The sequence below is a fragment of the Zootoca vivipara genome, chromosome 15 (genome assembly GCF_965207765.1).
Source record: "Zootoca vivipara chromosome 15, rZooViv2.hap1.1, whole genome shotgun sequence".
Classification (NCBI taxonomy): domain Eukaryota; kingdom Metazoa; phylum Chordata; class Lepidosauria; order Squamata; family Lacertidae; genus Zootoca; species Zootoca vivipara.
Window position 1 is genome coordinate 33,771,352 of NC_142598.1, and position 23,725 is coordinate 33,795,076.

Consider the following 23,725-nt stretch of genomic DNA (forward strand, 5'->3'; position numbering starts at 1 on the left):
CTCGTGCCTGAAATCCTGGAGAATTGGTGCCAGTCATTGTAGATAAAATACAATGCTAGATAGGCATAGGAACATAGGAAGCTGCCTCGCTGGTCCATCTACCACAGTATCGTCCACTCTGATTGGCAGAAGCTCACCAGGGTATCAGGCAGAGTTCTCTCCCAGGCCTACCTGGATATGCCTGGAATTGAACTGAAGACCTTTTATATACAACGCAGATGCTCTACCACTGAGCCACAACCCTTCCTAAACTGTCTTATGCAGTATGATGCAGCTTTATATTTCCCTAACCTGGTTGGCAAACATTATGTATAACAAACCAATCTAAATAAACATGGCCAGGTACATAAGAAGCGAAGGTGCCTTAAAACAGCTTTCAAAATCGAATGTTTCCTTTTTTTAGAGATAATAGTGTCAACTCTTTTTAATATTTCATGTTGGCCTTCTCTATCATAGAATCAATTTTGCAAGAAGACTTGGACTTCTTCCAAAGTGGTGCTATTCAGGAAACACAGCTGCAGAGGAACTGGCCAGTTATTAACTATCAACCTCCTTTAGTTCCACGTTTAGTTGGGAGGTGCTACTGAAGAAGGAGCTCTTTCTTTTCTATAAATAATCCTAGGAAAACCCCAGTTTTACTTTGTTGTAAAGTACTACATGCATGAAGATTTCCTACTTCATATATCATATTAATTCCAAACAATGTGGGCCAGATTCAGCTGACTAGTCCTGCCAGCAGAAGCCCTCGGAAGGAGCCGAAGCTAGGGCAATAGGGCTTCCCTGCATCTCCTCCTCTTTTACACCCCCTAATTGTCTCTGTGGGTGCCAAGAAAACCCCTATACTGTATAGTAGCATGCAGGGGAAGAAGAGGTTAGATCTTCCATCAGGCTAGCAGAAAATGCTTGCACTGATGGAGCGATCTGCTTAGCAGTCCATTGACCTCCTCCCCCAGTTTCTGTATGCAGCTTACTCGCTTTAAAATGTTGCATTTTTAAAATGAATCCCACAGAATGTAGTATTCCCATTGCATTCTAAAATACGGAGACGGGGGGCAAAGGACAGGATGAAATATATCTCTTTGTAAATGATGAATTTAACTTCTTAATGACTGTGCTCCCTTTGTCCATGTAGGAAAAGGGCAGAGACGGACTCGAGAAAGAGCAGCATACCCAACAACAAGGAGATTCCTTCCCACCACCCCACAGATCCAGTAGAGCTACGGCGCCTTAATTTTCAGACCCCAGGTAAGATGCAAAACTTCCTCTCTTTTTGAGTTACGAAAACTCTTTAGTATTTGTCTGTGGTCTGACAATTGTTGTAGGATAAAAATGAGATGGAGAATGCTTAATTAATTCAGAGGTCACCAACATGCTTAGACACTTGAAGTGAGTGGACGCTGTGGGTGCCACCTTCTGGGGATTTCTGTTCCCCTTCCATTGTTTTTGCAAGACGAATGCGTCTTGCGATCTGATGGTGACTCGCAAGATGAATTCGTTTTGCGAAAAGTTCGTCTTGCAAATCGCGGTTTCCCATAGGAATGCATTGAAATTTAATTAATGCGTTCCTATGGGCAAAAAAAAAAATTCAATGCATTCCTATGGGAAACCGCAATTCGCAAGATTAATTTTCTGCAAAACGAATTGACTCGCGGAACGAATTAAATACGTCTTGCGAGGTACCACTGTATATATATATATAGAGAGAGAGAGAGAGAGAGAGAGAGAATAAGAAGTTGTGTGCATGCATGCACATTTTGTTGTTTAGTCATTTAGTCGAGTCTGACTCTTCGTGACCCCATGGACCATAGCACGCCAGGCACTCCTGCACATATTTCACTTCTTTTGGGATCTGGACATAAGTTGGCTCTAGTAGAAAAGCACATCAAACCAAAAGAAGAAGTGGGAAAGAGAGTCACTCTTCCAAATTCCTCCTTCAGCTCTATGTACTTTTCATTGGCATAAACCATAACTATCCTAACCGCCTCATGGTCATGGGGGCATTGAGTGGAGTGGGGTGAGGGGGTGTGTCAGACAGGAGAAGGCATGGGCACTGTTGTGCCCATGGGCACCACATTGGCAATTCTTGGATTGATTGATTAATTAATTAAATTTATATACCACCTATTACAGGGCTTTTTACAACATAAAAGCAAAAACACGCAATACATAACATAATAGCCGCCGCCCCCCCCAAAAGAACCCCAAACCATCGCAACACATTTAGATCGTTTAATAAGCAAGAGGCTTTGATGAAAACTAATGTTTTCACTGGTGCCTGAATATCTGTAAAGAAGGCACCAAGTGAGCCTTCCTGGAAGAGCATTCCACAAATGGGGAGCCACTGCAGAAAAGGCCTGTTCTCATATTGCCACCTTCCTGACCTCTCATGGCGGAGCACGCAAATGCGGGCAATTTTATGTTGTTCTGGGTCAGTTCATATGGGGAAGTGCGGTACTAGAGCTGTTTAAGGCTTTATAGGTCGCAACAAGCACTTTGAATTGGGCCCGGAAACTAATTGGGAGCCATTGTAGTTGGACCAGGATTGGTGTTATGTGCTCGAACTGTATTTCCCTGGTGAGCAAACCTGGCCATTGAATTCCACACCAACTGAAGTTTTGAAACCATCTTCAGAGGCAGCCCCATGTTTAACACATTGCAGTAATCTAACCTACAGTTTACCAGAGCATAGACAACAGAGGTTAGGCTTTTCGCTGTCTAGATATGGGTGCAGCTGAGCCACCAGCTGAAGCCAATGGAAGGCACTCTATGCCACTGAAGCCACCTCAGCTTCAGGTGACAGCAGTCGATCCAGAAGTACCCCTTAGTTTAAAATCCTCTTGAGATGTAAACCTGATTAGTTTTAGCCATGGTGTATGTAGTGTCAATGAAACGTGTAATGCACAGGACGAGCCAAAAATATTACAAAACATGGGAAGAGGAAATGGGTCGACAAAGTGTGTTTGATTAAAGGGGTTGGCTATGTTTGCCTTCATTAGCCTCTACATAGAAATACAGTGGTACCTTGGTTTAAGAACAGCTTAGTTTATGAACAACTTGGATTAAGAACGCTGCAAAACCGGAAATAGATGTTTTGGTTTGTGGACTTTGCCTTGGAAGCGGAACATGTTCCACTTCCTGTTGAGTGTGTTCCATTTGTAAATTGAGTCCCCCGCTGCTATGGGAAAGCACGCCTTGGTTTAAGAACGCTTTGGTTTAAGAACGGACTTCCGGAACGGATTAAGTTCGTAAACCAAGGTACCACTGTAGCTTTCTGACCACATACTGTAAGTAATGCCTCTGTACTTGCTGATCAATGTAAGATTTAAATTTATCATGCTCTTACAAGAACTCTGCTTTTACTTAGTTCTTTTTCTAAGGGTCAGTTCACTCATGCATGTTCCTCACTCCATGGTTGCAACGTTGAACGATAACTTGCCTGTGTGTAACGACCATAACAGATCAAATCCCACAGGCAGGGCTTTCATGTCACATTACATCAAATCAAACACTCTACTTCTGAATGGAAGCAGTTTCCATATTCAGTGGTGAGTCATTGAAGGAAGATTTACAGTCATGTGTAAATTCGCCATAAGAGTAATAGTTAAGAAGAAAGTCATGGGAATAATTTTACCTTTTGTGGCATCTTTGTTTAAGTAGTTCAGCAGCATTTTCAGAAGAGCTATTGTCCTGCCTGTATGGTTTGCATCTGTATATCTCTGTGTTTCTTTTGTTTGGCACCACCAAATAATTTCAGTGGAAAAAGAAAAAAAGACAGAGAAGTTAAGAGTTAAGGGCCTGGTCCATTGTGACTGTGGTAGCAGAAGGGCACACAATCATACAAGCATGAGTATTCACATACCACACACACAAGATCACTCTAGGTTAAATAATTCAAATTTCATTGCAGTGCCTTGTTAAGTGCAAAGGTATAATTTTCCACATCTGCCTCAAATACATATTAAAAGAATAAGAAAAAGCTTTCTCTCTCTCTTCCCCTCTTTTTTCTGATCTATGGTTTACTAGCTTTCTTTAACACATTCCACTCCCATTGAGAATATGAAAGAGCAGTGAACACATGTCAAATGAAGAGCACAGAGGGAACGGAGTCAAGATTCCAACACATTCTTCTCTAGAAAGTGTTGCAAGTTCCCAAGGAGATTTCAGAGGGGGGCTGGACTAACTACAGCTCTATGCTGTAGTAATTCTTTCACCCTCTCTTACCTTTATTCCTTTTACTACCCCATGATGATTTGCAGTGAACCTAACACAATAACTCCACTTCTTCCCTTCTCCTCCTTACGAAGCCAAGAGAATGAGCTGCAACTCAGTGTCGCTGATTGCACAAAATGCTCAGCTCAAACTATGGCTTAACACAAAAGAGCAAACATGCAGGGTCCTGGTGTGAACATCATAGCTGCTGCTGCTGATGCACTTGACTGAAGGAGAGGAAATGTTGTACAAGCCACTCCACTGCAGAGACACTTTTTCTTGGCTTTTCCTAGTCTTCCATGTTGTTGTTTAGTTGTTTAGTTATGTCCGAGTCTTCGTGACCCCATGGACCAGAGCACGCCAGGCACTCCTGTCTTCCACTGTCTCCTGCAGCTTGGTCAAACTCATGTTGGTGGCTTCGAGAACACTGTCCAACCATCTCGTCCTCTGTCGTCCCCTTCTCCTTGTGCCCTCAATCCTTCCCAACATCAGGGTCTTTTCCAGGAAGTCTTCTCTTCTCATGAGGTAGCCAAAGTATTGGAGCCTCAGCTTCAGGATCTGTCCTTCCAGGGAGCACTCAGGGCTGATTTCCTTCAGAATGGATAGCTTTGAACTTCTTGCAGTCTTGCAGACCTCAAGAGTCTCCTCCAGCACCATAATTCAAAAGCATCAATTCTTTGGCGATCAGCCTTCTTTATGGTCCAGCTCTCACTTCCATACATCACTACTGGGAAAACCATAGCTTTAACTATACGGACCTTTGTCAGCAAGGTGATGTCTCTGCTTTTTAAGATGCTGTCTAGGTTTGTCATTGCTTTTCTCCCAAGAAGCAGGCATCTTTTAATTTTATGACTGCTGTCACCATCTGCAGTGATCAAGTAGCCCAAGAAAGTAAAATCTCTCACTGCCTCCATTTCTTCCCCTTCTATTTGCCAGGAGGTGATGGGACCAGTGACCATGATCTTGGTTTTTTTGATGTTGAGCTTCAGACCATATTTTGCGCTCTCCTCTTTCACCCTCATTAAAGGGTTCTTTAATTCCGCCTCACTTTCTGCCATCAAGGTTGTGTCATCAGCATATCTGAGGTTGTTGATATTTCTTCCGGCAATCTTAATTCCATTTTGGGATTCATCCACTCCAGCCTTTCGCATGATGAATTCTGCATATAAGTTAAATAAACAGGGAGACAATATACAGCCTTGCCATACTCCTTTCCCAATTTTGAACCAATCAGTTATTCCATATCCAGTCTTCCATAGTAGATAAAAATAGATCATAAAAATGTTGCTGTATTTCATTGTGTTCAAATTATGCCTATGTGGGTCTATTCATACCAGACAGCAAATAATGCAATATTTATAGGTTCCTAATCCCTGGGCTGATACCACATTTTAACTGTAAACTGATCATTGCCTTCAGAGCTGTGCTTTAAAAATACAGTAGCATGGGAAACGCCTTTTTCTTTCGTCCTCATGAATGTTTGCTTAATTACCCCAGTGTTGCTCTTGTGTGAAAATGGTATTTAAGAGTTTAGGGGGGTGATTTTAAAAAAATAAAAATAAGGTTCTTAATGTGGAGACTTGAATATGCTTGTACAGTGCTTTTTTCTAGAAAAAAAAATGGTGGCAATATTCACCATGGAGTTGCTAGAGTAAGTACCAGCAGAAAAAAGCACTGGGTATAAGTAATAAATTATTATTATTGCTGTAGGCAGCCCATAATAATAAAACATGTACTGGCGTGGGGGGGCGGAGCACTGTGCTTGTGAGGCATTCTAAGCAAGGAATACAGTGGTACCTCGGTTGTCAAACGCAATCCGTTCTGGAAGACTGTTCTACTTCTGAAACGTTCGATTACTGAGGCGCAATGGGCAGTCGGCAAATTCCATTGAGAAAATGGAGAAACGTGCCTCGGAAGCCATTCGACATCCGGGGTTACGACGCTCAGGTTCTGAATCATTTGGCTTCTGAGACACTCAGAAACTGAGATTCCACTGCATTCTCATCTTGAGCACCAGGGCCGGCCATATGGCAAGGCTGGGTGGCGCAGGGCGCCAGGGCACTGGGCCGCCAGGGGGGCACCGTGCTGCTGAATCAGACAGCCACGCTGGGAAGTGGGGCGGGGGGTGCACCGGGGGGATCTTTGCACCACGGCGCCAGGGCGCCAGATATGCTTGAGATGGCCCTGTTGAGCATATGTGAAGCGCTGCATTGACAACATTAAATGCACAAAAAACCCTCATGCCATTTCAAGTTCAAACCTTTAGCTACTTGCTCTGTTTAAAATGAAATGTCTCCCATAAGCAGAAATTAGATGATGATGATGATTTATTTTTATTTTTTTAAAAAAAAGCCTTAAAGGAAAATACACACATCCCCAGTTGGAAATAGGTTTCCCACAAGAGTGGGATTCCTGTTCAGTTTTACTGAGCTATAACACTATAACAAATTTAACCCATATAACACTCCATATTAGTGGTTGTCTTCGTCTGCCTTTCGAAGTGTGAATGTAAAGGAATGTGTTCATAAAACACAGAAGACCATGACAGGGAGCTGTAGCAGATCAGAGCTTTCCCATGTGTGTGTTTACTTTAAAGTGTTTACCAGAAGATGTTGGTGTACTCTCGGCGAACACATCTGTAGTAGAAAGTGTGAATCAGACTTTAGGATGTGTTTGCTCTCTTGGTTAAGTATCAGTGGGAGCTGAGCAAATCCGAATATTTAGCTCTCGGCACTGAGGTGCAGTAGATCTTTCATGCATCTCTCTAGGCTGAATTTTGCCAGCTTTCACTGCTGTGCCTTTGTCCTGCTGTGTGTTGCATTGTTCCTTTATATTCATTGTAAAATTGGCATGCTGTCAAGGGGGGGGGGGAGAAGACCCGGTTTACTTTTTGTAGGGTTTGAATATCACTGTAATTTTTTAAAAATTATTTGACCTCTAAGCCTCCTTTCAAATATAAATATATTTTCAACGTGGTATTTACAGCATTTCGAAACACAACGTCAAAATTCTAAATTAAAACTTGAAAGAGCAGCAAAACTGTTTCCTTTCAAGCCAGCCATCCCATCCTAAAATTTAAAATTCTAATTAACATCCATGGAAGCAACTTACAGGAACAAAGACAATGACCTACCCTCCTCTTTAAAATCAGACTAACAATAATAATAATAATAATAATAATAATAATAATAATAATAATAATAAACCCAGCTTCAGGGCCCTCTTAAAATGAATCTAATCAGGTTTCAGGGGAGTAAGTTCCCTAGATAGGACCCACCACCGAGAAGGCCCAGTTTCTCATGCCTGCTGTCCTAACTTCCCTTACAGATGACCGTAAGCATAGGGCCCGTCTAACGGATCTTAATGCTGAGGTTGGTCCATATGGGCATAGGTAGTATTTTAAGTAACTTGGTTCCAAACAGTTTAGGGTTCAAAGATCGGAACCAGTGCTGCTTTGCTCAGAAGCAAATAACTGCCAGTGCTTTGCTTTGCTAGCATGTGGCAAATCTTCCCATCTGTTTTGACTACATACGAGTTAATACAATATGCTTCTATGACATATATAATTATGGAAATTGTCCATTAAATAATCTTTGTATTTTGCACAGTATTTTGAGTTAACATGGTCTCATGATGAATGGACAGAAAGAGTGGAATTCAACTAAATGGAAATTAATGAACATGACTAAATTCAATCCTTTCATTTCAGGAAGTGTATTCTGAGTAAAACATAGCTGAATACAAACCTATAGACCATGACTGTCAGTTGAAAGCCCATTCACACGCCAATGACTGTATTTGGCATTTATGTGTACTCATACCTTGTTGCCCGCCCCGCCCGCCCCCCCCCCAAAAACCCCTCCTATAAACTGAACAAATATCATCTGTGAGTAGCAATGTGGGGGAATATCACCTGACAGCTGTAAAAAAACAAAACTTTGAAAAAAAAAACCTTGTATGGTGATAATTATTTCCTTTTACGAGATTACTATGGAACATTATTGAAATGCACTTAGTTTGCATTAGCCATAAAATTAAGGAAGCTTTACTCTAGTAATAACCAGATGGTTAATTCTGAAAGTTGTTGGGTTGGGTTTTATATCCCTTCTGTTTTTAAAAAAGAGAAAGATTTCATGCCACCTTTTGATGAGCCTCAAACGTTTAACTGCAGAGGATGCTTTATAAATATAAATGGCAGATCATAGCAGTATCTTTTGGGACGAGTGCTCCTTTCAGCATAGATGCATCAGTATGAAAAGCTAAATCCACCTGAAAAGGGGCTTGATAAGTTTAGAAGTCTTGATTTTTAAAAAATCTGATTTAAATAACACTTTCGTGCCATATGGAAAGCTATTTCTCCAGTCAGCTGACCCACAGATTCAGAGCTATATGTTCATGTGTTAGAGTTGCCTTGTATTTCCACCTATTCCTGCCAGTACTAAATGTCCACAGATAGAATGTGCATGTGAAATGATCCGTTTGTCTTTATGTAAACTGACTGAATATGATGGTCTTCTACTGCTACTAATTTCTTTCCCGTTTCCAACTGGCTTTACTTTTTACAGCTTTGAGCAGTAATTCAGTCCCCTACGCTTCCCTGATTGGCTCTGTGTCCTCCCTCTCTAGCCAAACTACCACTCAGTCTTTATATGATAATAACTCTCTCCCACGATTCGCTCGAAAAGGTCTAAACATCTTTGTCTCTATTATTTTCTCTGTTCAATCACTGTTTTAGATGTTCCATCATTCAACTTCCATTTCTGAACAAGCCTAGCATTTTCTTGTGCCTTCCCCCATATTATTTTTTCCCCTCCTCCTTTTCATCTGGGTGCTCGATCTGGATCAAATAAATTTTGACGGCTACTTTAAAAGAAAACCAGCTTAATTGTTGCACGTGATGAAAATGGGAGATAGCAAATCAGATTCATATAAAGAAAAATATTAGAGCTTTATCTTCCAAAAAGTAGTTCCCTCAATTTATGGGGGCTTCTTCTGATTTACTTGACTTTAAAAGTATAAGCACGCAGACCACACATTGCAAAGAACTACTGTGTATGGAGTTGCTTTGGCTATACAATTATTCAGTGTATAGCCACAAAACAAGATTTGAATGTCATGCTGCTGGTCCTTCCTATGGACTTTATTAAGCTAAGTAAAAAATGTAGCAAAAATCATTTTATGAATGATGTGTACTGTTATTTTCTGCTCATGTCATGTAAAGCTGCGCTGCAGCGATTGCAAGCTAGCTTTCTTAGAGCACACCCTTCAAACCAGTGCCGGAAAACCCTGAAAATGTGGCTTCCAGTTTGAGCTCCTCGCTTCAGTTTCCATGGTTTTGTTCTATAATTTCAACACATCATGGGGTTTGCTAGTGTAACAATTTCTAGCTGTCTATGTGTCTCCCTGCAACAAGCTTTATTATTATTATTATTATTATTGGCATGATTAAAATTAACATAAATAATAACTAAACACATTTTGGGTGGGTGGAAAACCATCCATATTAATGAACCGAAAAGAAATATCCACTGCTAAAATTTTCAGCTGGCAGATCATGCTAGTTGACCCCACATCGCCTATCTCCTCTGTCTTTCCCTCCCTCTGTCTTTCCCTTCCACTGGTCCTATCCTTCCCTCTGTCTCTTTCCCACCCCTTCCCTAAACCTTGTCTGCATTCACTATTTTTCCATTGGTAGACAAAGATGTTTACACCTGAAGTAGATTGTAGGTAATTTCTGGGGGTTGATAAAGGGACTTGGGGTTGAGATCTTTTCTCAGATGTACTAGCGTAAGCCAGGTGTTTGAGTTCAGCTGAACTGACTCCCCACAACCCCCTACCTCTACAATCTGCTACTAGTGAAAACATTTTTGAAGCTCAAAATGTCTGATGTCTAATCTTGTCTTTATTGACTGTTGTCTGTAAGCAGCAGTGCATGGGACTTTGGCAATCCATAATTGCATGTGAATGTTCTAAACTTTATAAAATATTTTTCCAAAAAAAAAAAAAAACCACATTAGATTTCCCCCTGTCTTATTTAGTCATGAGATTAAAACCATCATTTTCTAATGAGATTAAAACCATCATTTTCTAAGCATCAAACTATCCATTTATTTATTTTGTTATAAATAAGTTCCCACTCCACCCCTTTCTTTCCTTTTTTTTTTTTACTTTTGCAATTATTTTTTTTGCAGGATCAAATGTCTCTGGTTACCCTGGTAACCTACATTCTTCAAGTTAGTTTCCCTCATAAATCACTTTATTTTCTGTCAGTACTATTCTTTCCGTTTAGGCTTCTTTGAATGGCTTTTCCCTCCCCGCAGTTCACTTTTTGTTCACCTAAGTCCAGCACAGTTTCCATTTCATTCAAGGCAAGGAAAGGGGTTTGATATGACATTAAGAGTCATTCCTCAAAGCAGAAGTCAGAGCTTAAGGTCTAACTGTCTCATCCCCCCCCCCCCACCTAGCTAACCTCATTAAGTCTTGGCATAATAACTTTTTTCTTTTCTTTTAACACTAGGAATGTTAGCTTTGGGGATATGCTTGGTGGATTTTATTTTAAATTTTTAGTAATTTGGCTTCAAAGCTCATCTCTCCAGAGCATGTCTTGCTTTGAGTGACTAAACTACCTGCCTGCTTCTGTCACCTTACAACATCCTTACTTATTACACATTTATAGCCATTCTGAACTGCTGTTTAGTCTGGGTTGCAAACCCTCTGTTTTATTGTGCCTTTTTTACATGCCGTTATCATTTCTTTTTTCCTGAACAGGTATGGCTAGCCACCCACCAATACCTATTTCGGAACTTGCGGATCACATCGAAAGGCTGAAGGCTAATGACAACCTGAAGTTTTCCCAAGAATATGAGGTAATACCCCAGTTCCCTAGAGCCAGGAATCACTTATCATTTGGATTATTGTAGACCAGGCATCCCCAAACTGCAGCCCTGCAGATGTTTTGGCCTATAACTCCCATGATCCCTAGCTAAGAGGACCAGTGGTCAGGGATGATGGGAATTGTAGTCCAAAACATCTGGAGGGCCGAAGTTTGGGGTGCCTGTTGTAGACACATTAATAAACCAACTTCGCTGTATGTTGTCCATGATAGTCATAATGTATTCCTAAACGCAGATATTGAAAAGTAGCCTCATTGGAACATTTCCAAGCAAGTAAGGCTGCAGTCCTAAACAGGCTTACTGGTTTTGTTTGTTTGTTTGTTTAATATACCACCCTATACCCACAGGTCTCAGGATGGTTACAACATAAAACCACAACATAAATGGTACTGCAAGTATGTTTAGGACTGCACCTTCCCTCATTTGTGTGGAATTTGGAAAATTCTAGATTTCTGATTCTTTTTAAAACAGTCTCGTGAGGAATTGAAATTCTCTTCCTTTGGGAAAGTATTCTGCTTTAATATTGTTGTTGTTTAGTCGTTTAGTCGTGTCCGACTCTTCGTGACCCCATGGACCATAGCACGCCAGGCACTCCTGTCTTCCACTGCCTCCCGCAGCTTGGTCAAACTCATGTTTGTAGCTTCGAGAACACTGTCCAACAATCTCGTCCTCTGTCGTCCCCTTCTCCTTGTGCCCTCCATCTTTCCCAACATCAAGGTCTTTTCCAAGGATTCTTCTCTTCTCATGAGGTGGCCAAAGTATTGGAGCCTCAGCTTCAGGACCTGTCCTCCCAGTGAGCACTCAGGGCTGATTTCCTTAAGAATGGATAGGTTTGATCTTCTTGCAGTCCATGGGACTCTCAAGAGTCTCTTCCAGCACCATAATTCAAAAGCATCAATTCTTTGGCGATCAGCCTTCTTTATGGCCCAGCTCTCACTTCCATACATCACTACTGGGGAAACCATAGCTTTAACTATACGGACCTTTGTAGGCAAGGTGATGTCTCATTAAAAGTGATTAAATGTATACATGTTCCATTTGGTTAGGAAAGGAGTATAAATATTTCCCTTTTGCCAAGATTCCTGTAGAAAGATCCACCTACCTACCGGTATCTGTGCATTTCATTCTAGCAATTGGAAGGGAGATGGAAATAGCCAGGGGCAAAATGGGAGAAGGGGCAACATAATAGGAAGTGAGGGGATGAAGGGAAGAGAAACAAGATTCTTAGATGACAAAGATGTCCCAGTGTCTATTAATGCTTCACCAGGTATGAACTTGGTGGGGTTATTATTGCACACCTAAAAAACATGCGCAGGACACTAAACACTGTTATGTTTTGAACTGATAACCGAGTGCTACCACTCGGAAGAAATATGAGACAGAATTATGAAGAAACAAATCAAATACATAAAAAGACAGGCAATGTGAGATTATGTCATTTTTGTCCTCTATACCCAGCACACTGACTTTTATTTTTTGTGAATGAAATAGTAAATTCAGTAACTGAATACATAAAATAAATAAATCTGTGCCGTTAAAAATTTGAGGCAGAAATATTGAAAAGAGAGCGGACACTTCTACATTTAATGATTTATGAAGCTTACGTTTTGTATCCAATTAATTAATGGTTTATGGAACTAACTGACTTGAGATCTGTGCTTGTTTTATTACCTTATGTCGGAACAGTTTTAGAAGATGTGTTGGTCCACTGAGTAAATTTTTCATAGATTAAGGATTTTGTTCAATGTTATTATAGGTTATAACAGCATCAAGCCATTATTACCTCTCCTATCAATAATTCATGAATTGTGGGTTTTAATAGTATCATAACAGGAACCAGCTTTGAAATACCCTTTTAATAGTCCATGGATTACAACCCCCAAGATGTACATTGGCACGCAGATATGGCTCTCATGTCAATAATTGGTGAATGAATGGACTTGTACAAAATCCATTAAATGCCATAAACTAGTAGTGCTTCTTTCAAAGGACAATATGGTTTATCATGTATCCCAAATGTGCAAGGAAAACACAACCATATTATTTATGGCTATAGTGATCCACGAATTAAGGACTTCTTGAGAAATCACTGGCATTGGACTCCATTTGTATTCAGTCACATTTACGACTTCAACATTTCTCAGAACTCTTGGGCATAGTGGAACTTAATGACTATGAAGAAGCCGGTTTCCTAAATCATCTCTGACTTCCTCCCCTCTCATCAACTTTCTATAGTCTTTCTGGTCACCACATCATATATCATATTATAGGCATACTTAGTCTTTCAAACAACAGTAGTTACTCCGAAAGTTACTTCGGTCAGTAAAATACTTCATTTCTATACTATCTACGTAGCCATCTCATGTTACTCATCACTGAGATGGTGGCGTGGCGGTGTGGATGATGTATTTGTACCCCAGTAACTTTCGGGTTAGATTACTATAGGAAACTCTTTGTTTTGCTACCTTTGAAGACTGTTCAGAAACTTCAGACTCATTTCAAAGTACAGCCCTGAATGTCTTCAGAGAATCTTGAGAAGTGGGATCATCTTAATAGATGGCCCTGGTTTCAGGCAGGCCCTCAACCCAGTCCCCCAACCTGGTGTGGGTGGAGCCATTACCCACATGCCCATAGCTGCTAAGTTTTCCCTTTTCTCGCGAGGAAGCCTATTCAGCATAAGGGAAAATCCCTTTAAAAAAGGGATAACTTGGCAGCTATGCTCATGCCAGGGTGGCACCACAATTACACAGGACTAATTCCCCAATCAATTTGTGTGGGGGGGGAGTATAAAAGCAGCAGCGCGACATGTGCTAAGCAGTGATCAAGGAGCCCAAGAAAGTAAAATCTCTCACTGCCTCCATTTCTTCCCCTTCTATTTGCCAGGAGGTGATGGGACCAGTGGCCATGATCTTGGTTTTTTATTATTATTGAATAAATAAGAACAGTCAAACAGTCAGTTGTCAAACATAATCCATTCCGGAAGCCCGTTTCGCTTCTGAAACATTTGACAACCGAGGCACGGCTTCCGATGGGTTGCAGGAGCTCCCTGCACTCAAGCGGAAGCGATGTCGGATGTTCGGCTTCTGAAAAACATTCGAAAACTGGAGCATTTACTTCCGGGTTTTTGACGTCCGAGAGCCGAAACTTTCCAAAACGGAGGCATTCGGGATACAAAGTTTGACTGTACATCTAGAGTAAAATACTTCTGTTTGAGAGCATACCTGTGAAAAGCACTCGTAAGGGGGGAAATGGGGTATGTGTGACAATTGACACACATAGGATGGAAAGTCTTGTGCAGTTGGCTCCCCTGACTATTTAATAATGTGCTGCAATTGATTCAAAATTATCTGAACTCCCGAATCACAAAAGTAGTATAAAGTACAGGTAGTTTTACAGTTTAAGCTCCCACTTTTTAAGCTTGCACATCATGTGTAAGGGTTAGAGACAAATGACTCTGAGATTAAGTGTTCCCGATGACACTGACATTTCTAATATAACATAGTATAGAGACCTTTAGGTGAATTAATACTATCACATTTTATTTGACAGTAAAGAGTGGATTGCTTATTTGTGGGGCGAACAGAATTTGCTAGTACTTTTAATAAATGTTACTTTAAAAAGTCAGTTTTGTATGACCTTTATACAAATAGAAGTTGCTGGAGACTATAAATATCCTGTATATATAAGTATCTTGGGCAGGAGAGTTTTAAATTGCATTTGAACATTTGCCGTTATAGGACAGAACTGAATATCATTTAAAGATGCAGTGTTGGAGAAGGCCTTAAGTCTGATCTGAAAAATAATCTCATTACTGTCAAAGAGAAAAATACAATCTCCAGTATTCACTAAAATGTGTTGACTTGAAGGGCATTTTAAGGTTCAGAGTCATACTTAATGCAAGTCAGGAGTGATTTTCTGTCAATTGCAGGTAGTTATGCAGTGTTCACAGTCAAATATCATGCTGTATAAACTGTGCACACAAGCATTTCCTCTGTCATTTACAAGCATTCTCCCCCCCCCATGTATAGTCAGTTGCAGAAACTTCACAATTGTCCTTCTGCATAGTAGAAGTTCCTAAAAATGTCAGTATCACTTTGCCTTGGTTTCTACCTATATCCAGATGGCGGCAACAAAATTGTTGAGATCAAGCAGTAGAGTCTAAAGAATCTGCAACATCTGGCCAGCATAGAAAGACATGTTTTAATTTCTCCTTGCAAATGACACTTGTGCCATAACACAATCTTGTGTGTAGTGCCCCTTGGATGTATGATACGAGTTGCGTGGTTCTTAAGATGCAGTCCACCATCTTATCTGATTAGTGGGTTGATTCATAAATACAGTGCCTTTCTACAAATAAATAAAGTAGTATATAATTTAAAACAAAAGCCCTAAGAAAACAAGAAAAGTTGTGCATAAAATGATGTAGTGTCTTTCTCATTCTGAAATCTCCCACATTTGAGAGCAGTGACTTGTGAGTAGTGTGCTCCTGGCTTCCGGTATAGAATGGTTGGGTATCTTCTCCATTCGTTCCTTCCTCAATGTCTGTTCCTTTATTTTGTTTAATTTCCTGGCTTGCCCCTGGGTTGTCACAGGAGGAATTCCCTGTTAGTTCTGTCTGGGAATCCTCTTTCTAAATCTGTATACACATTACTGCTTTCTCTGCATCCCACGTACTCCCACTGCTGGTTTTTGGAGCCATGCAACTTATTGAGAGAGACTGTGGGGTTTTTTTTGGGGGGGGGAATTGCAGGGAGACAGAAACCCAACAAGTAATGGGTGTCCAGTGAAGACATCCCCACCACCTCTCCAATGTGTAGTTGGGACGCAGGTGGCACTGTGGTCTAAACCACTGAGGCTCTCGGGCTTGCTGATAGGAAGGTTAGCAGTTCGAATCATATGTTCTCAACATATCTAAGAGATTGCACTAGCACCTAGGGGCGGTGTTTATTTGATTGATTGTTTCTCTGAAAGTCTCTAGACCAAAGATACAAATCATGGATGCTTGGTCTGAATACTTTTCAGAGCAGGGGCATGGATAGGAGATTCAGGGGCCCAATCTTGTTACTTTCCAACCAAAGTCTTTCAAGCAACATAAACTGAAGCGGTCCCATTATTTTCTAATGTGATCAACCAGAGCGAATTCTCCATCAGCTCCGCGTGTTCTGAATTTCTTTCGCTGGGCATTTTGGACGTGCTTTGGTTTCTGAACGTTTCAGAAGTCGAACGGACTTTCGGAACGGATTCCATTCGACTTCTGAGGTACAACTTTAATATATTAATAGGAAATGTGCCCATACATACAGTCAGTGTGCCAAATAGAAACCAAATTCTATTTTCTCAATGTCTGGTAACATGCAAAGTGCAACACTGAATCAAATACCTGCTTCGTTCCTAATTGCTGCTTGAGCATTTTCTTCCTAGCCCTTTAGTTTCGTGATTTTAATTATTAGTTGTTTGACAGCTAACAGCCTGGGTGCTTTAAGATATCTGACCTGGGCAGAAAATATTGTGAAAGTGTAGGCTTTTGTTTTCAGGTTGAGTACCTGCTGCGTAGCACAACGTTAAAAACAAATACTGTACTAATAATAGCATTTCCGTGTCGGTTCAAGTCAATGTCAGTTTGCTTGCATGACAGGCTATGCAAATGTGGCCATACTGTAGTAAAAGGGCAGGTCCCTTGGGGGTCTTCATAGACTGTCCTGTTCCCTGTGTTTAAGTCGGTGTTAAATGGCTCTGTGTATATATACAGATATGCTGACAGCCAAGAGAGAATGGCTAGTTCATGCACTCACCAGATCTTCACGGCATGGATGACTGGAGATGCACTTAAAGCAAGGTGTGATTTGTGTGCGTGGCCTCCTTGTGCAGGAGGTGTAATTCGTGAAATTATGTCCCCTTTCAAAGCCTTGCATATGCCCATTTCCCCACAGGGAAAATAACGGGCGAGTGTACAAACCGGCCCAGAGAGGCAGCAGCACAAGGAAGAATGTGTGCATTAACTTAGCTTGTGCAGTGGGCTGTACATCATTTTAATGGTTCCTCTTATCAATGCTATACATTAAAGGCAGCTCTTTTCATTAACATTTAATATTGGCGAAGGTGAAGCCACGTTCTGCCTCTTTACCCAACCAACGCTGGTCGATGTGCTGGATTTTGCCAGTGAATCATCAGATGGGAGGCATTAATAATTTACTAAAGTGAATTGTATCTTGAGGTTTCATTTTTAAGTACTAACACACACACACACACACAAGCTTTTTACTCTAAGGTAATGGCTTAGGTCACACATCATAGCTTAGCATGGAACACGACTCAGTATGAACCGTGAGCAAGCAGGTCATTTTCCTGCTGTGCCGCCCCGTGTTCAGCCACAATTTGGCTTAACGTGTAGTTCGAACCCAGGCTCATGGTTTGGCAACTCTCCTGATTAATCACAAAGATGTAACCAAGGTTTGTCCTATGGCTTGCAGCTCATGGTTCGTCTAGGAGGGCAGAATCAGGAGCCCAGGCTACAGACTCTTGATTCTTAAATTTTTAATTCTCGGGTTTTTTTACACTGGTCAGTTTTGTTTGTCATGTGCAGCAATGCTCTTAACTTGTTTTCACCCAGTTTTCTTTTTTTTAATATTGAATGTTAGTTTGTCTTTATTGCAAGCTGCTTAGAGCTGTTTATTAAGTGGTGTAGAAATTTTTATAAATAAGCAATAAGACCTGCTTTTTACTTTCTTATGTTCGGGTTTCTAAAGTGGACGGAAAATGCATTTCTGCTGTGATGATGTATTAGTGTTCAGGTATTTAGCATTCATGTTTTGCTAAAGCAATATGTAAATCCCATTCAATCGGCAAGTTTCCTGAATAATAAAATAGCATCTTATGATAGATTCATCTGAAATATGAAACTCTCAAAGCAAAACCTGACATTGGTAAAAGAGGGTCAAATTTTTCATTTTCAGAGGTAGTTAACAATTCTCTAGTTCCACATCATCCATTTGCTTTGACATCTACCAGGGTGCTAACTTTATTGTTCTTTCCACAGTGCGATTGCTATATGCTGTGCTTGCTTACTTCAGAGGGACTTATTACTAAGCTAATACTTCACCAATGCTTTAGGCTGCAGCCTTTCCTTGAAAACTATGATGTTGACTAAGGGTTGAATATTTGATTGCTCGCCTTTGTAGAATACTTTCTGAATGGGTGAACAGAAACCCTAGCCCATCACCACTGATACTTTAGTTTCTCCCTGTGTGGTGTATTTTACTTTTTTTTTCTTGTGATGGGGAGCAATCTAGTCGCATGGTCCTAAAAGGACTTTGCCGTATGATTTTGCTAAAAATTTAGATATATGAATATCCGGTAACTTTAAACACATAATAGTTTAAAGTAATATTATTTGTTGTGTGCCTCAACTTCAGCCAAAATGGAAATACTGATTTTTTTCTCTCCTGCCTTCTTTATAGCCCTCTTGCATTAACAGGGTTACTGTAGAACCCTGCAGCTGTTTGAAATATTTGTAAGCTTTAAGATTTTATTTAGCAAGCTTGGATCATTTCATGCTGCACCTACTCCTCAACACTTACAGGTCTGAAAACATGACCATCTTTTTGTTTGAACTCTAACAATTAATTTGCTAAAGCTGGCAGATCCATTTGGGGGGGGGGATGAAGATGTCACAAAAGAAGAGATGAAGACAAACCGTCAGTTGTCTTATAGAGCTTCATCTTCCTTGCCCCCATGTCCAATTTTTGGCTTTTAAAATAAAACTTTCATTTAACTGAAAGTGTCTAATTACAGGGGGTGGGGCATGGAAATGAATGGGAAAGTGAAACTACCAAACTACCTGTTATCCCCAGGAAGGTTGCAAAAGAGCGCAGGGAAAAGTCAGAATACTTCTGTATTTCTGTCTTCGTTTTGTCATATGTAAATATAGATATATTTCTTTCTTAGTTTTGTCATATGTAGATACACACACAATTTCCATTTTTTATTTTGTGCTACCACTTCCAGATCATTGGAGAAGTCTCCCCACACACTTTTTTGGGGGGCGGGGGCAGGGGAGAGACCCTGTAAATTCCTGTGTACAAACAAAACAAAGATGTGAAGGAGTCAGTTGGATCCCAGGAGTAAATTACAGTCATACCTCTGGTTACGTTTGCTGTGGGTTGTATATTTTCAGCTTAAGAATGTGGTGGACCCAGAAGTGTTTACTTCTGGGTTTCGCTGCGTGTGCATGCGCAAAAGGATTCTGCATGCTTTGTGCATGCGCAGAAGCGTTCTGCGCGCTTCACGCATGTGCAGAAGCGGTCTATTGGTGCTTTGCACATGCGTGGAAGCACCGCTTCAGATATGTGCTTTTGGGGGTGAGAACAGTACCCTGGAATGGATCAAGTACGTATCCAGAGGTACCACACTGCATTAGCTTTGGGTCTTTGGGCAGCCTTCAACAAAGTACTATCTCTAGGAGAAGGACTTTTGGTTGCACAACAGAATTTCCACTTGCTCGCCATCTGTTCCAGGAGTTGCCGCAACTTTCAGAGCAGATTTGGAGAGAATGTGGGGCAGAAAGAGGGGGATTTCTATGGTGCAAGTAGAAATTCCTGTGCTAGAAGAAGCACTTTCTCTTAATTCTGCTCCAAGTTTATTTCAGCTTTACACAGGATTTTTCACACTCGTAGAGCAGTCTTGCATCACTGGTTTTTTCATGTACTGTTCTTTTGAAAAACAAAACCCAATTAGACTCTTGGGATACATGGAACCCTTTCCTTGTTCACTATATGTTCCATATTTCACCTAGGCAGAGTTTCTGGTTCCTCCCCAACCATTCTTTGAAAATTATTAAAGGGGAAAGAAACTATCAGTGATCCCCCCCCCCCCCGGAATTGCAGGACAAGTTTAACAGCACTAGTTTCTTGGGAAACTAAAGTTTCCTTTATCCTAAGTCTTGCTGCTTTGGAAAAGTGCTTATTTTACTTCCTATGTGGACAATAGTTAATTGATTTTTCCTCTTTCCCTATATTATGTACTATGACTTATTTGTCACAGCTAGCTGGACTTCCTTCTCGAATGTGCAGTTTTAAGGCCTGTGGGCACCTTCCTGGGTTAGTATGGTCAGTAGCTTCTAGGCAGCTGGGATAAACTCAGTCAGTAGAGCATGAGCCTCTTAATCTCACAGTCATGGGTTTGACCCTCACATTGGGCAAAAGGTTGAACTAGATGACCCTCTAGTTCAGGGGGTTGAACAAGATGACCCTCTGGACCCTTACAATTCTATGATTCTATGAACAAGGGACCCTATTTTAATGCATAAGTTTGACAAGAGAGTCTTCCAGTATGAACTACTACATGACAATTCATTGGCGCCTTTGCCTACTGATCCATTTGTCTCGTGAATGGAATGTCACGGGTAAATGGCAGCCAGCATAAATCCAGAATCTGCTTCCTACAGAGATTCACATTTTGGGTGAAAATATGCAAAACCTTAGTCAGGGGAACATGCAGATGCTACAACTGCATTGCACATACCATTTTTTTTAAAAAACGTTCCATCATGTTATACAGTACATGCATTTATTGTGAATAATAATATTTATTATTTATTATTTATACCCCGTCCATCTGGCTGAGTTTCCCCAGCCACTCTGGGCAGCTTCCAGCAAAATATTAAAATACAATGGTCTCTTAAACATTAAAAGCCTCCCTAAACAGGTGTCTTCTAAAAAGTATGGCAGGTGTCTTCTAAAAAGTATGGCAGATGTTTTTCTCTTTGACATCTGGTGGGAGGGCTTCCACAGGGCGGGTGCCACTACCGAGAAGGCCCTCTGCCTGGTTCCCTGTAACTTGGCTTCTCGCAGTGAGGGAACCACCAGAAGGCCCTCAGTACTGGACCTCAGTGCCTGGGCTGAACAATGGAGGTGGAGATGCTCCTTCAGGTATACTGGATCGAGACCATTTAGGGCTTTAAAGGTCAACACCAACACTTTGAATTGTGCTTGAAAACATACTGGGAGCCAAGGTAGGTCTTTCAAGACCGGTGTTATGTGGTCTCGGCGGCCACTCCCAGTCACCAGTCTAGCTGCCGCATTCTGGATTAGTTGTAGTTTCTGGGTCACCTTCAAAGGTAGCCCCACGTAGAGCACATTGCAGTAGTCCAAGCGGGAGATAACTAGAGCATGCACCACTCTGGCAAGACAGTCCATGGGCAGATAGGGTCTCAGCCTGCATACCAGATGTGAAGAAATCCAGTTCATCTTTTAATGGCAGCTTTGTTCAAGACAAACTGTCAGAATGAATCTACTAGGGATCCTCTTTAAGTGTAATCCATTAAACCATTAGAGCACTCATTAAAACTGTTAGCACAGACTTGTTATTCATGAGTTATTGGTCTTTCACACTTCTACAGTGTTTCTGCCAATATCACTCTATTTTCTGTTCCAGCCTGGCTATTCAGAGCTGAGAAATATAGATTAGATTTCTCCCTCCAGACAGGTCTTTTATGAAGTATGGTGAGGTTGAGAGCACCAAGCTAAGATTAGACTGTTTCCCCAGATTTCACAGAAATATTATTATTTATTGATTTTATATACCACCCTATACCTGGAGGTCCCAGGGTGGTTCACAGAACAAAATAGTGGCAACTGGATTCAAATATATAATTAAATATAGATTCGAGCATTGTCTCCTACATATTGCGGGGGGATACGATGTGAATTACCTCTTATGATGTGAATTACCTAATTTTGAAGACAAATATTACTCAGTATATAGTGGATATGACTTGGAACAATTTAAGAGTTCTTCCAACGTGGACAGTTTAAAAATTTGATCAGGAGGATATGCCCACAGATCTGAAATCTTTAATTTGGTTCTTGATGATAGCTGAAAAAAATAGTAAGGGCAACACGATGGATATGCCAGCAAGCTTTGAACTGGCAGAAATGAATAAATTGAACAAACAGGAGAAAAGGCAGATTGTGGAAAGATTGATATATTTCGTCAATTATTGGAATGCAAAGTGTGGAAATGCAAGGCTGGAAAGGAATCTATTTTTTTGTAATGATGGAAACATGGATTAATTGCATGACAGTAAAAAAGGGAAGGAAGGAAGGCCTGCTTTCTTTACGAAATCATTTTTATTGGTTTTACAAATACAAGGTATAAATGAACACAAACTAGTAAAAACATATCTATATAAAGAGATTCTCTGAATCTCGCGACTTCCCCCCATCCCTTCCATGGGCGCTCATTTTAAACATTTGCAACTGAATATTCATCCGTACTCCAATTTTTATATCAAACCATATTGTCCATAGTTACAGGTAGGTAGCCGTGTTGGTCTGGCGCAGTCGAAACAAAATATTTTTTTCTTCTTGGAGTAGCAGCTTAGAGACCAACTAAGTTTGTCGTTGGTATGAGCTTTCGTGTGCATGCACACTTCTTCAGATTGTCCATAATATTTTTTACACTACAAGTGGGTCAAAATCCTGCTCTTGTTTCCATCTGCTTACAGTGGTCCCCTAAGTAACTTTAAAATTTTCCCCATTCTTTTATAAAGTTTTTATCCTCTTGGTTCCTGCGTTTTCCAGTCAGCTTCGCCATCTCGGCATGGTCCATCAGCTTGGTTTGCCATTCTTCTCTGGTAGGGACTTTGTCTTCTTTGGGGCTAATAACATCCGGGCGGCCATTGTTCCAGACATAATGAGTCTTTTCTGCTCCTTTGGTATGTTGGTACCTGTAATTCCTGTTAAAAAAAAGCTTCTGTTTGGAAGCCCTGCTTTCTGTACTCAGGCTGAGCTGTCTCATTTGATCATGGCCAATGTACACAGCCAACTTGGTGATCCTCCATTCCCATGCACCCCCTTGCATTCAAACTACTAATGAATTTTATGTGTTACTAGCTGGCCCTGCCACGCATTACTGTGGGACCCCAGCTCCGTTCCCTGCAAACCTGAGCTGAGGTGTTTTGGGACATGGGTGGCTAGGGGCAGGATCCCAGCGTGGCCCTTTGTGGAGGAATGGCCGTTCTGGCAGTTACAGCATATTGGTTCCTGAGATGTAGGTTCGGCCTTCTATTTCACAGCATGCATTATGTCCCCCCCTTGGAGACGCAGCTTCTGGGTTCTATTTCCCAGCATGCACTTTTGGTTGAGTGGTGTGCTACGGAACACAGTGTTTGGGGGTTTAACCTGGCGCTGTTGTGATGTCTGTCTACGTAAACAGTATGTGTAGAATTGCTTATTCGCATGTGACGTTGTGTCCAAATTTGAACGCAATCGGTCAAGCGGTTTTGGTGAAAAGTGGAGACAAACAAACATGGTTGGTTTACATTTTTATATAGATAGATAGGCGACCCAGGTGGCACTGTGGGTTAAACCACAGAGACTAGGGCTTGCTGATCAGAAGGTCGGCGGTTCGAATCCCTGCAACGGGGTGAGCTCCCGTTGCTCAGTCCCAGCTCCTGCCCACCTAGCAGTTCGAAAGCACATCAAAGTGCAAGTAGATAAATAGGGACTGCTCCGGCGGGAAGGTAAACGGCGTTTCTGTGCGCTGCTCTGGTTCGGACAAGCGCCGGCTCCCTCAGCCTATAGAGCGAGATGAGCGCCGCAACCCCAGAGTCGGACACGACTGGA

The 23,725-nt window shown here is 41.2% G+C and overlaps 1 protein-coding gene across 5 annotated transcripts in view; it reads left to right on the top strand.

Moving 5' to 3' along the window:
- Positions 1 to 23,725, top strand: part of PTPRD (protein tyrosine phosphatase receptor type D) — a 370,596-nt gene that overhangs the window by 270,343 nt on the left and 76,528 nt on the right. For 4 of the 5 annotated variants that reach the window (XM_060268731.2, XM_035140525.3, XM_060268732.2 and 1 more), the window contains 2 exons: positions 1,133 to 1,245; positions 10,978 to 11,075. In XM_060268731.2, the coding sequence (XP_060124714.2) occupies positions 1,133 to 1,245; positions 10,978 to 11,075 (211 nt within the window). Of the gene's footprint in view, positions 1 to 1,132; positions 1,246 to 8,774; positions 8,895 to 10,977; positions 11,076 to 23,725 lie in introns of all 5 variants that reach the window. The other variant, XM_088659060.1, reaches the window with a different exon arrangement.